The sequence below is a fragment of the Rhipicephalus microplus genome, chromosome X (assembly GCF_043290135.1).
Source record: "Rhipicephalus microplus isolate Deutch F79 chromosome X, USDA_Rmic, whole genome shotgun sequence".
NCBI classification, from domain to species: domain Eukaryota; kingdom Metazoa; phylum Arthropoda; class Arachnida; order Ixodida; family Ixodidae; genus Rhipicephalus; species Rhipicephalus microplus.
Window position 1 is genome coordinate 444327037 of NC_134710.1, and position 12550 is coordinate 444339586.

Genomic DNA, 12550 nt, shown 5'->3' on the forward strand with positions numbered 1-12550 from the left:
AGAAAAAAAATATATGGCACTAGGGCAGGCATGTGCAGGCTGGGCCGCATGTTCAAGACCCCTGTTTTGTAGCAAAATTCCTAACAGTAGGTGTATGAGAGCTCTTAATATCTCCCCTTCACCAGTACAGGGTAGCCTATGGGGCTTAGCCCAGGTTAATTTCCCTGCCTTTCTTCTATTCTCATTCTTTTTTTCGCACCCCCTCTGACGGCAAAGTTAGCATGCAAAAAAAAAAACCACTGTAGTCGGTACAATGCAAAACAAATGCAGTCTTGGTTCTCAGTTGTCTTGGTTCTCAGTTCCGTGTTGATGAGGCCTTGAATGCTCATATACAATGCGTATTTATTGTGCAGGTGCCAAAGGATCATCCAGGTGTAGAGCAAATGATGATGAAAAAGCCACCGATGACTTTCACTTTGAGAAGTTCAAGAAGCAGTTCAGACGGTACTAAGCCTACAGATACCAGCTGTGGACATTTTGTTCAGCAAATCATTTTTTTATCATTATGCTTATAAAACCTTCATGTGGTCCTCTGTCACTTGTTGCTTCAACTAAAGTTGAACATATCTACATCTTTCTTCTGTTCGCATGCTTCTTGTTGAACTGTTGTAGAATGTGGCATCCTGATCACCATGAGTTCTCAACGATTGGCCGTTTTCTTAATGACATGACTTGCGTGTAACAAGTTGAGCTATTAAATTTGCCTAAATGGCTCTTTGTGGTGTCCAACGAAAGTAAGAGCAACGTGTGGATAGGATTTGACGCCCGGATGTTCGCCCACAAGTTGTGAAAAAAAAAATGTGGCTGCTTTTTTGGGTACGCTGATTGTTTCATTTTTTCAGCCAAACACAGTGGTGCCAAAGGCTCATCTTTGGTTTCCTATACTCACCGACAACTTTTTGTGGCAGCACAGCCAAGGCTATAAAGCCTAAGCACGCCCTTCTTTACTACAGTTCGGCATGTAGTTCATGCACGCTAACTTCTGTATACTGCATAGCATAATGGCAAATTTATAAAGAAAATATGTAAATATTCTGTTCAAGATTGTTGGCATTATTATTAGGAAGCTTCACTCGTGCAGGTCTTTTGTTCTTCGCTGTTTCTAGTTTTCTGGTGTCATTTTACTTTTTCCCTGCCGTGGTAAACAACGATGGTGTCGCTCGGTTGAAGCAAGTTCACATTGAAGCTTGTGAGCGAGCACGAGCATGTGTTCATTAGGTGATCAGTATTCATCGAGCAGAGAGAAATGAAGACAGTGGTGCATTGTCAAATAGTTTATTTCCCGCGCATGCGATCTCCGAGAAGCTGTGTGTGAGTGATACCATCACTGGAAGTGGGATTCTAATCGCAATAGCCGCCTTGAAAGTGACACCAGCTACTTGCCAGTCTTCAGCAACACCAGCTGCTTGGAAGAAAAAGTGCAATTGGAAACCGTACGTAAAACGAATGTCCCTTTTCCTAAATTGCATTGCATACGTTGTCGGTGTTTTGGCTGCCTAATACCGTATTGACTCGCATAATTTGTGCACTTTTTTTCACGATCTCGGGGCTGTGCAAGTTGTGCGGGGATTTCGCGAGCGCAAAAGAAATAGTGCGTCAGATTCTTATTGCACACAATGTATACATTTAAAAAAAGAAGATATAAATTGCAGCACAAATGAAGCATACTTGTTAATTTTAAAGGAATTAGCACATACTTTAACCAGTCAGATCCGGTCTAACGGGAATCACGTATCGCAAAGTCACTGCCACCTCCCTCTCGAAGCGCATCATCCTTGGTTCGGCCGAGCGTGTCCGAGCGCCCCATTTTCTTGAAAATCTTTCGACAATGCTGGAAGGAACTATGTACCCCACGACACGATGATACCGGAAAAACTCAGCATTCACACATAGTTGAAAAGACCTTCTTCAATGACGGGAAACTTGCATTAGCAACCGCGCACACTACTGATTTCTCACGTACCGATCATCCCGGTCGTAACGTTGAAGTATGTCCCCTTGAAATGCTTTGCAGTGGCAGGCTTCCCGTTTTCTTCGGCGAATTTACAACAGCAAGCTTCAATTTCTCTGTATATATAATTAGTGTAGCACATATCAAGGAAACCATCAAAACACGTCGGCCGGATGGCGAAGTCTAATTTCCGAAATCAACCAAGTGTGCCTTGCAGCATGGATGCAGAGAACAAGGAGAACAGTTGGCGCAACACGCCCTTGCACACCTTTGATGCAGAAAGTCGTCCATGCCATGACACAAGCGTGCATTGTTGCCATTATCGTGGTGGTAGAGATTGGGAGATACGGAGTGACAAACGCTCGAGCAGTTCTGGCGACCCGTCAACAGGTTTTTGTTCGGGTGTCGTGTTGTAGGGACCCTAGTTCGGGGGAAGTCCTCAAAAGAAGAGACTTCGCACTAGCAGCCTGCTCAACTCCGCTCATCTGCTCGACGAGACGCGCACCCGACCGAAGCATCGAAACGTCCAAAGGTGCGCACGCCAGCGAGTGGGCTCGGGCGGGTCAGGGAGTGCGAAATATGCAAGTAAATATTGTTTTTGAAAAGCTAGCAAAATATTAGAGGTGTGCAAATTATGCACGTAAATACGGTATTGCTGACACGATAACGCTGGAAAACGCCCCTCTTGTCGGCGTCTACGAAGAAAGTCATTCCTTGCGCTTTGCTTGGGTAACCAACGCGTTAGTGTATAATACTTCGTTGACTGTGCAAAAACAGCGTTGTTGGTTGAGTAAAGATAGTGTTTCACCCACATGGATTTACGAACGTTAGAGGCCCGCTCATTTCTGATCGGTGCCAAGATTTCTGCTTCCCATCGTTGCGTTTGCGACCTCAAAAAAGAAAAAATTACGTGAACGTCTCCAGAAAGTTCTTGCGTCGCTAAAGGAAAAAAACAACGATGCCGACCAAGTATGAACTGAAACTTAAGAAATCGTTTCTTTGCTTTGCGTTGTTCCGATCGCCCAGTACCTGCTCGTCCATACCTTTTTTTTTAAAATAAATCTCAATGCATCAAAGAAGCTTCGCGTTCTTTCCCTTAAAAAAAAATAAACAGTTGATTGATTTTCTCCCAAATAAACGTAAGATATATTGCATGGTTATCGCGCGAAAAAGTACATGTTGGATGCGCTTGCGAAACTGAAACCGAAATTGCACGAAAACGGGCTGCTTGGCGTAGTAAACTTAGTCTGCTATCTGTAATAGTTTCTGATATATTGCAGGAATTTTCATCCAGGGTGTACAAAATTGCTATTTTGAGAATATCAAGAACACAAAGAATTCTAACATTTTTAACCGTAAAAATGTATGTACTTAAAATTACATAGTCTTTAACATATATAGATACTTGAATGCCTAAAAAGTGCAATGCAGCAAGCTGATCAAACATTGAACGAGTACTTCTGGGATTACAACACAATAAAGTTCATTGCATGTAACCAAAAACATTTTTTTATATTAAGACAAAAAAAAATGAAGCAGCCCATTAAAAATCGGCTCTCAGCATTGTTTTTTGTGCATATTTAGCTACATTGTGCAAAGACAATTACAGCTCTGGCTGTCCTAGGTCCACTTTTAAAAAGAAAGTGGTCCAAATCAGTGCTTCGAGAAAAATGCTGCTGAATCTTTATTTCGCTGTTCCAAGTGAAAAACATTTGGCACACGAACTTTTGGACAGTTAATGCGCACTGGGAATGTAATAGGACTGATTGTTCTCACGAGTGTGTCGTTTCTAGTCCTGTAGCAAGTTGTCGCCGTGTGCTCGTCTGCCGCAAGGCCGCTTATCAGTCGGTCACTGTACTGACGGCGATGTGCGACGAATGTGCACGCGTCATCCACGATCCTTTGAATTACACGGCGATGTGTTCCAGCTTGTCCAGAATGAGTTACCCGTAAATGTCGCGAACCAAACTTGCTCCTTCGCTCATCCATTTGCTGGCTACATGAGTGCCGAGGTGTAAAGTTTCCTGTTCACGTAAGACTGCTGCATTTTCGAGCGGAGACCGCGACAACGTTGCGAACACGTCGTTAAAAGCAGTCTACGGTGCACACGTTCACCGCGAACGGATTGACTTTCTGTTGTTTGTGGACGGGAGCGTACTCTACTCTGACGAGCCGTCGCGTGGTTCAAGGTCCTTTCGTCAGGCGGGGAGAACCACGGCATCAGCGCGTTTAGCGATAAGACTGCGCTTCCGTTCCGTCACTACAAAGATTGATATCTCTCGTAGCTTCACTTTTGCTCTTTACTTGCCGTCCTCCAACTGATGAGGCTGTAGAATAAAGCCGCTCTCAGTAACGTTGCCGGTAACCAACGGGCTCGTACGTGAGTTAGGCCTACACCAGTGACTCTGCGGCGAGTTCGTTGTTATTGTTATCCTGAGCCATAGCGGGGCTCTTTCTGAAGTTCACAGCGAACGAACGATTGCCACACCCGCTTCACATATTACTGTAGCACGGAACTTTTTTACTGCCGCAGGCAGGACAGCAGCACCACGACAAAATGGCGCATGTCCGTGCGCGTCATGATCGTGAATCAGACTTTGGAAACGCCACTTGGCCAATTGGATGCCTAGGTTTTGTCACATGCCCCAAGCAGCTAATAAAATCGCGCAATAGTGCTTCTCGATGACGCGTTTTTGCTGAATATTAATGAGCAAGGTGAGCCAGCGGTGGCGGGAATTTGAAAATGAAGAACGACTTTTCCAAACAAGACCAAAATGAACACGATAGCTCGTGCGTAACGGCAACAGTTGGGCGCGGACAAAGCACGATTTTAGCGTCAATTTGCGCTCACATTCATCTCACAGGGATGTTATGAAATGATTTTGCGCCAGAAATAATGACGCCAGAAGCTAGAAACTTCTCAGATAGGTGCAAAAAGAGGCACAGATTCCGAAAATGTCCACTTCAAAAAATGTCAACTTCAAAAAGTCGACTTTTTGCGACTTTTGGCCTTCTAATACCCGTGTCCCCCCCCCCCCCCCCCGGGCATGATAGAGTAAACAAGTTATCTCGTTTCAGTTTTAAATCTCCAGAACTGTACCATATTTTGTCAGGAAGTATTGGGTGCTTAATCAAAGATGTATTGCCCTTCAGTCTGCAAAATTTAGACCGTGCTGCTTTTCTTACTTGCTGTTGGTGGATCACTGAACTTCAGGCTGGTGCAAGAAATTTAGTGTACTTTTCTTAAAAACGAAAAACAGTATGGTCATGATATTTGGCGCGCTTATTCAATGTGATATTGGTATTAATACGAACCTATAAAAAGAAACTTTCATATTTACCTCACAAGAAAAAGAAATACTGCCCCCACTTTTTACATGCCATGAGGGAGACTTTCCAATATTTTTTTCCCTCAACAGTTTTCTGAAGTTCTGGCTTGAGACAGTGTGGAAGAAATTCAGATGTGAGATAATTTGAGCGCGACGAGTTAGATATTTTTCCAGGAAAGGTGCACCAAGTTTGAAAAATTTTCAGTCAACTGATCGTGAGAATAACATGCCCTTATATTTAATGACACGTGCTTACACCTGCTAGAAATGTATTTTGATGGGAATCTTTATGCTCAAAAAATTTTAAAAGTGGTTGGAAGCAAATACTTATATTCAATCGATTAGCCGTAGTTGCCATTTTTTTAAAATGCATACACGCAGAAGCACTGAAACAAAAGAGCCCACATATTCTTCGGTAGGGGCAGCCTCTGGCAGCAATGTTAAAAGGCTGGCAGCACTCCTACATACTCGCCAATGCATGGTATTGCTCCTCAGAGTGACAGATAGACAGACAAACAATTTTATTTTCGTCCTAAGAGGCCAGGCAGTCGGCCAATTAAGTAGCTCCCCACGCATCCGTCGGCTAGTCTCATGTCAAAACAGATAGGCCATGCCTCTAGGCACGTTCACGCGCCCTCCGGACAGTCGAAAGCTGGGCGTCTTGTCTGGGGTCTGTGATTGCCGTCGTCCAGTCCACTTCTGGGTTAAAGTCCTGTAATGCAGGGCACTGCCAGAGCATGTGACTTGGAGAACAATATTCACCACAATTTAGGTAAAGTGGATTACTTCCGGATGAAGCATGCTCAAAAAGCCCCTGGAGTGGTAAGACCCCGTCTGGAGCATGCGAAGCGTGTTTGCTTGTGATCGATGGATCCTATAATGAGGAAAGGGAAATGTCTGTCACTCTCCTCTGTAATGAGATGTTATCTAGTGGAAGGTAACGAGAGGATTGCTGCGGACGAGCTCTCCTGAACTCACGCGGAGACCAGCCCGTCGCGGCATGTGAAACCTCGCTCATGGTCGTGGGCTATCCTCGTTTGGGTTCAGGTGATCCGGTAGTACGTCTGGTCCCATGTGAGCTGGAAACCAGACTATGTGGTGAAGAATGTTGGAAGTGGGTCTGCCGCGGAGAATCCTGGCTGCTTCTGTGGCTATCAGTTCCAATGCAAATGCTCTAACAGCCGCTCGGGAGTCGGTGTAGACCATTGTGCGTTTTGGGTCCAGCAATGCCAGTGCTACAGCAGTCTGTTCTGCTACATCGACCAAGGAGGTCTACACCGAAGCGGCCAAGAGTTCTCCTCTGTCATTGACAACTGCCACAGAAAGCTTGTTGCCGCTGGCGTGGTGTGCTGCATCGACAAATGTTTTTGTTCCGGAGAGCTTTTGTATGAAAGCCCTAGCCATCGCTAATCTACGACCTTTATTATATTTGGGATTTACATTTATTAGAAAAACGTCAACAATAAGTTTATTCCTTGTTTGGTGATCCAGTTGCGCGGTTTCTCTCTGAATAAAGATAGGACGAAGACCTTCCGCATCTAGCAGTCGTCTTTCTGTTTTGTAATTTGATAACCGAATGATTTGGGCTGACCTCTGTGCTTCAAGTAATTCAGAAGTGGTGTTATGCTCTCCCAACTTTATGAGCTTTTCAGTGCTAGTCGTGGTTGGGACACCGATCACTTTTTTGAAACTTTTACGCATGAGTGTATCCAATTTGTCCCTCTCTGTTTTGGTCCAATTGAGAATGACAATTACGTAAATAATATGGCTCATGAGAAAAGCGTCGTGAGCCTTTAGGAGGATATCCTCGCCTAATTAAACTCATAATGTTCTCTGTTTTAGTCATGAGTTGTGCTGTAGTCTTCGCGTTGCAGTCTAATAAAATCCCCAGAATTTTAACAGAATCTACTCTAGGGAATGTGCAACCATCCTTGGTACAAACGTTAATGGGCACCTGATCAAGTGGGGTGAGTCCTCTGGCACCTCGTCTAGCCTGTCTGTACAGCAGGCTCGAGCTCTGAATTTTCCGGCGAAAGCACCAGTCCCGTACCCTCCAAGAAAGACTGCGATGTCCAGAGCCTCCTGTAGGACTTGTTCGACCACCACCTCCGATCATTTGGTACACCAGATTGTAATGTCGTCAGCATATAAAGCGTGACTTACATTAGGAATTTCCGAAAGGCTTTCTGACAGCTTGCGCATGGCTATGTTGAAAAGAAGTGGGGAGATAACTGTCCCTTGGGGAGTGCCCCTTCGTCTGAGATTAGGCTCCGAAACTGATCCTCAGAGTGGGTAATATTTCTTTTTAGTTGGCAAATAAAAAAATCGCTCTTTTGGTCGATCTACCCTACTATATACCCCCTTAAGCTAAATTAAACTACGACATAGGGTGCTCCCTCGTCCACTTTGTTGGGTATCTATGCGAGTTCTACGCCTGGCAGTGTTTGGCAGCGCACCAGCCGTAGTTATTAGGTTGCATGGTTTGGATCCCATCAATGGAAAGGGTATCTTTAGTTTACTTGAATTGCTTTGAAAATGGGTCATTGTTATTATTACACTGCAGGGAAAACTTTCACTGGAAAATATAATAGGGCCAAATGTAAATTGTGTGTTGGGGCAAGGCACTCTGTGTTTTATTCTTTGGCTGTCTCTGCTTGGTATGTCATGTACCATAATTTATTTGCCGTCTTTCTGCAGATACCTGCTCTACATCTGTAAGTTATTATGGGCTCCTTTTTTTATGCTGCATGTCGCCGATGGCAGCAAAAAATTATGGTTGAGCTTTTTGCAGTGGGTGGGAAGCATTAGTACACATGCTTGCCACACATGTGCCTCGTGTGATGACTGGTTGTTATTTTACTCCTGTGCCACGCTGTTTTACATAGGTTAATACGATTCCTTGCTTGACGGGAAGCCGGTATAGGGTTTTTGCCAGTGAGTCTCAAGGACTAGGGTGTCTCTATGGTAGAATGCTTGACTGCCACCCAGAAGGCTCCGATTGAAACCCATGCCATACTGGGCATTTTTCCCTATCATTTTTTAAGTCTATCTGTTGCTTTTTTTTTTTTTTTTGCCTATCGGATATGCCGGCGACGGCGGCACTGCTCAGCACAGGAACGAACGCCTAAGAGTTGCACTCTAGAACAGCCGCAAATAATGTCTACAACGCTTTATTTGGCTAAATTGGCCGTTGGTTTTCCAACAAATATACGAGCCCCTCGAACAATTACTCTTCTTTCACACTTTCGCACCAAGAGCTTTGACCCAGCAGACTTGATGCTTTAGTTAGCATCTAAGGGTTTATCGGTCAGCTGACACCTCATTAAAAATCACATGCCTTGTGAGGCTTTCTGGCAAAAAAAAAAAAAAAAAAGAGTTCCACACTTGCCTCTTGGCAACAAGTGGCGCTGGCAAACACTTTCTGGGACTAAACGCACACAAATACCATACAAAGTGGGTGAGAGAGCGCCCTCTTATATTTATGTAGGGGGTGTGATGTCGGGTTTACGACAGAAATAAACAGCACCAGCAAAGTATGTAAATAAACAAAATAAAGGAAGAAATTTAAGTAAAAATGAAAAAAATAAACAGAAAAACAAGTTCAAATGCATGAGGCTATCTGAATTCAATGAATCACTTGTCTGACAAATATGGAACCAAGACAAATTCTTCACAAAATTGGATATTCATTTCGTTGGACATTCAGGCTCTGAATCCTTGCAGAGGTCTTCTGTGGTGACTTCGGAGCGAGGGGAACCGTAGCGCATCTTTTCCCTTCCTGCTCCACCCTCTCCACTCACCGGAGATTCGCTCGCAGGATTTCAAGCTGGACGGTTGTGCCCTCGCGATCTCCGGCATCAGCGTAGCTCCCGCCGACTGGTTCGCCCTCCGCGGTCTCCTGACGCCGTGCAGCTCTCGCATTGTGGCACCCTGCCCTTGGACTGCTTCGACCGGATCCCCACTTTCCTATCTCCTGCTTTTTTCTCTCGTTGGCTGTCTTCTTCTCCGTGTATTTTCCTTCTATTCTTTTTATCCCTCCTTCCCCCCACCCCTATAAGGCACTGCGCTGTGTCGCCTTAAGGCAGACAGAAATTAGGTGCCTTTTTCCTCTTCATTCTAACCACTACCACCACCACCACTCACCGCTAACGTGCTTTCACGCAGCTGGGACTGTCATCTGCTACTATGGACAACGTTCGGCACTCGGTAGGATCCGCCTGCGTGCGCTCTACCAACACCAACTGGAAAGGAAGAAGGCCTCAGTTCTCCTCCCTTTCCAGTCGCGTCACGTCAGCTAATGGGGCGGCTGCAAGAGGCGGCTTAACCGGTTCGGCCGGTCCCAGCACGTCGCAGCAACGCACGTGCGGCTCCAGAATGTTGATGGTGCGACGGTGAGATGCCGTGCAAATGCTGTGTGCCGCGATGCCGTGGCAACTACACCGTGGACACGAAAGTGCACGTTTTCAAGTTCCCAAGGGATCAAACTCTGAGGAACGCGTGGATACGCGCTGTGCCACGGGAAGACCTCTCCGTGACCGAGAATTCCAGGGTAAGCTTTCTTTCTGGTAGAGCATTGTTGTTTCATTGCAAATGTAAATTCAATATTTGCATATGCTCGAATAAGTGGTTCACAAGCCGCACTTTGTCAAATACTCATTGGTCTGCTCATTGTATGTAAATTTCCTTGGTAGGTATGCGAACTTCACTTCAGAGAGGAGGACATCATCCGAGAAGCCTCGCATACCGATGTAACTACTGACCGCACAATTACAGTGCCATTATCCCCATGTTCGCCTCCGCCCGGACGCTGTACCGTCCAAGTTCCCGAGCTTCCCGAGAATTCAAAGTTCCCGAGAATTCAAAGAAGTTGCGCACATCGTGCCCGTGCAGCGACTAGACGCGGAGTTCCTGCACAAGATGCTGAAAAATGTGATTTGCGGGCTGGAAAAGATTGGGTACCGCGTTGTGTGTGTCGTGAGTAACAACAACTCCGTGAACAGGAAAGCGATGTCTCACTTCGAATCGACCCCTTCCAACTGAATTGTGTATCAACACCCGTCGGACCCTGCGAGGCCGCTGTTCTTCGTTATAGACCCGGTACACATACTAAAATGCATACGAAACAACTGGATCAACCAGAAGAATGACCAAGTATGCTTCTACTTCCCTGAGATGCAAACAGACGCAGCACAATCAGAGCGCATGCAAACAGCGTCATTTTCGACAATCAGGGATCTGCACAGCAAAGAGTGTGACGAGCTGTTGAAATATGGCTATGGGCTTGCTTTTGAAATGGCTGGATCAGTGGAAAAACAAAGGCTGCATTTGCTGGCCAACGAAGAGCCAGCCATCTGACTTCGACACCTGTGAGGACGGTCACACAAGCGAATCAGTGCTGAAACACATCCTGCGGTGCAGCACTAACATTTTACTGAAGAGCGTTTGTGGAAAGCTCAACGACAAACTTCTTGACGCTGCTGACAAGGCAAAAAAAAAAAAAAACGGAAAGCCACAACTCTCCAGAACAAATAGGTGAACAGCTTCTGATAAAGCGCAAACACAAAACGAAACTAGTTTGTGTAAATAAATGTTTCGCTCCTATAGTTTGCTTCGAGTGAAATTTATTTTAAACTACGTGCATGCTCGTTCTTGCAAGAAAAAAAAAGCGCCCGCTTTGTAATTCTATGCGACAACCTCTCTTGAACAGTGCTCCGTACTTTTACCAGTCCGCCCTATCACCTGACGTCACTAGAAGAAAGCTCAGGCCTTGCCTTTCTATAGGGTGTTGGCTCTACCCTGCGCACGCTCATCAACTATATAGAGGCCGCACAACCAGGCTCTGAACCAAGCTATACCAAGCCTAGAACTGACGGCAAGGAACATTCTTTTTTTTTTTTTAGGGGCGAAGCTCTTTATGGTGTCAAGGTTAAGGTTATGTTTAGGTAGCCGGCGGATGTCGCCTTGCATAATTTGCAGGCAATTGCCCCACCCGGTTTCCTCTTTGCTAAATGAAGCTGTGTCCTTTGTTTTTTAACAAATCACGAGAAGGCTCTTAAAGCCTCTCTTATTTCGTTACGTCATAAATGACGAACCGCTCTGCCGTGTGTCAGAATATAAATACCTGGGTGTTTACGTCACAGATAGCTTGAACTGGAACCGTCATATAGATTATATCTGATAAATTGCAAAAAAAAGTTTTGGATGCTTCGTCGGAGGCTTGGTGACGCGACACCTGAAGTAAAACTTATAGCATATAAAACCACAGTACTCCCGTTGCTGGAATATGCATGCCCGATATGGAAGCCATATACGCAAAATAATATCGCTAAATGTGAACAGGTTCAAAGTAGAGCCTTAAGATTTATTTTTAATTCCTACCGTAGAACGCAGTCCGTAACAAGTCTAAAAACTAGGGCTCATATTCGTACATTGCACGAAAGAATGAATATCAACAGCATGAAATTCTTTTTTCAGATATTCCACGGTATCCACAAAACAGAGATAACAAAAATTTTCACTCTAGACACGTCGCATTCGCGGACAAAGCACACCAAACACATTAAACCTCTGAAGCATAACACGAAATCGTTCAAGAATTCTTTTACTGTATCCGCTATTGACACATGGAATAAGTTACGAAATGACGTTGTACTGTGTAACAATGTTAAAGATTTCGAATGTGCGTTTCAAATGTTGAACTGAGCTATGATAAGGCACTCACTTGCTCACCTGTGTTCTGCCGTGTTATGCTGCAGGGTGCGCATTGAATGTTGGATTTTTTTTTATTTTTTTTTGAATTGCTTTTGCTTTCTTTGTGTCAAATTGTGAGATATTCCACTTTTGCGTTGATTTTTGAAATTTGTGTGCCCAGATGAGCAACTCCTGTTTTGGCATGTATGCTAACAATATGAATAAATAAATAAAAATTAATAAAAATCGTTCTTAGCGCGACGTAAGCCTGCATAAGACAGCGGCCTTTGTGCTATTTCACGTGTAGTACGGTACCGGTACTCTATCTCGCTGAACTATACCCCAAACATAATTGTCACTTATCACCAGTCACATGCGAGGTCTGTAGCAATAAAAAATTTCAAGAGAAGTCGCGACACTTGTTTCCTGAAGATCGAGGAACCACGCGGAAACACAATATCAGTCACGCCGTCGCATGGTGAGCCTAACTGTTGCAGTTCCTCAAATAAACCTTGTCGTTCCTTCTTAAGCGCACAACATTTAAGCAAATAGTGTTCTATATCACCGTTTTCCTTGCACT

General features: G+C 44.8%; 1 protein-coding gene across 1 annotated transcript in view; it reads left to right on the top strand.

Annotated features, from left to right (window-relative positions):
- LOC119184011 (splicing factor C9orf78) overlaps window positions 1-538 on the top strand; it is a 100860-nt gene extending 100322 nt beyond the window's left edge. Inside the window, exon 9 of the mRNA XM_037433842.2 lies at window positions 354-538. Coding sequence (XP_037289739.1) covers window positions 354-451 — 98 coding nt within the window. The 3' untranslated portion in view covers window positions 452-538. The remainder of the gene's footprint in view (window positions 1-353) is intronic.
- Window positions 539-12550: the final 12012 nt, after the last annotated feature.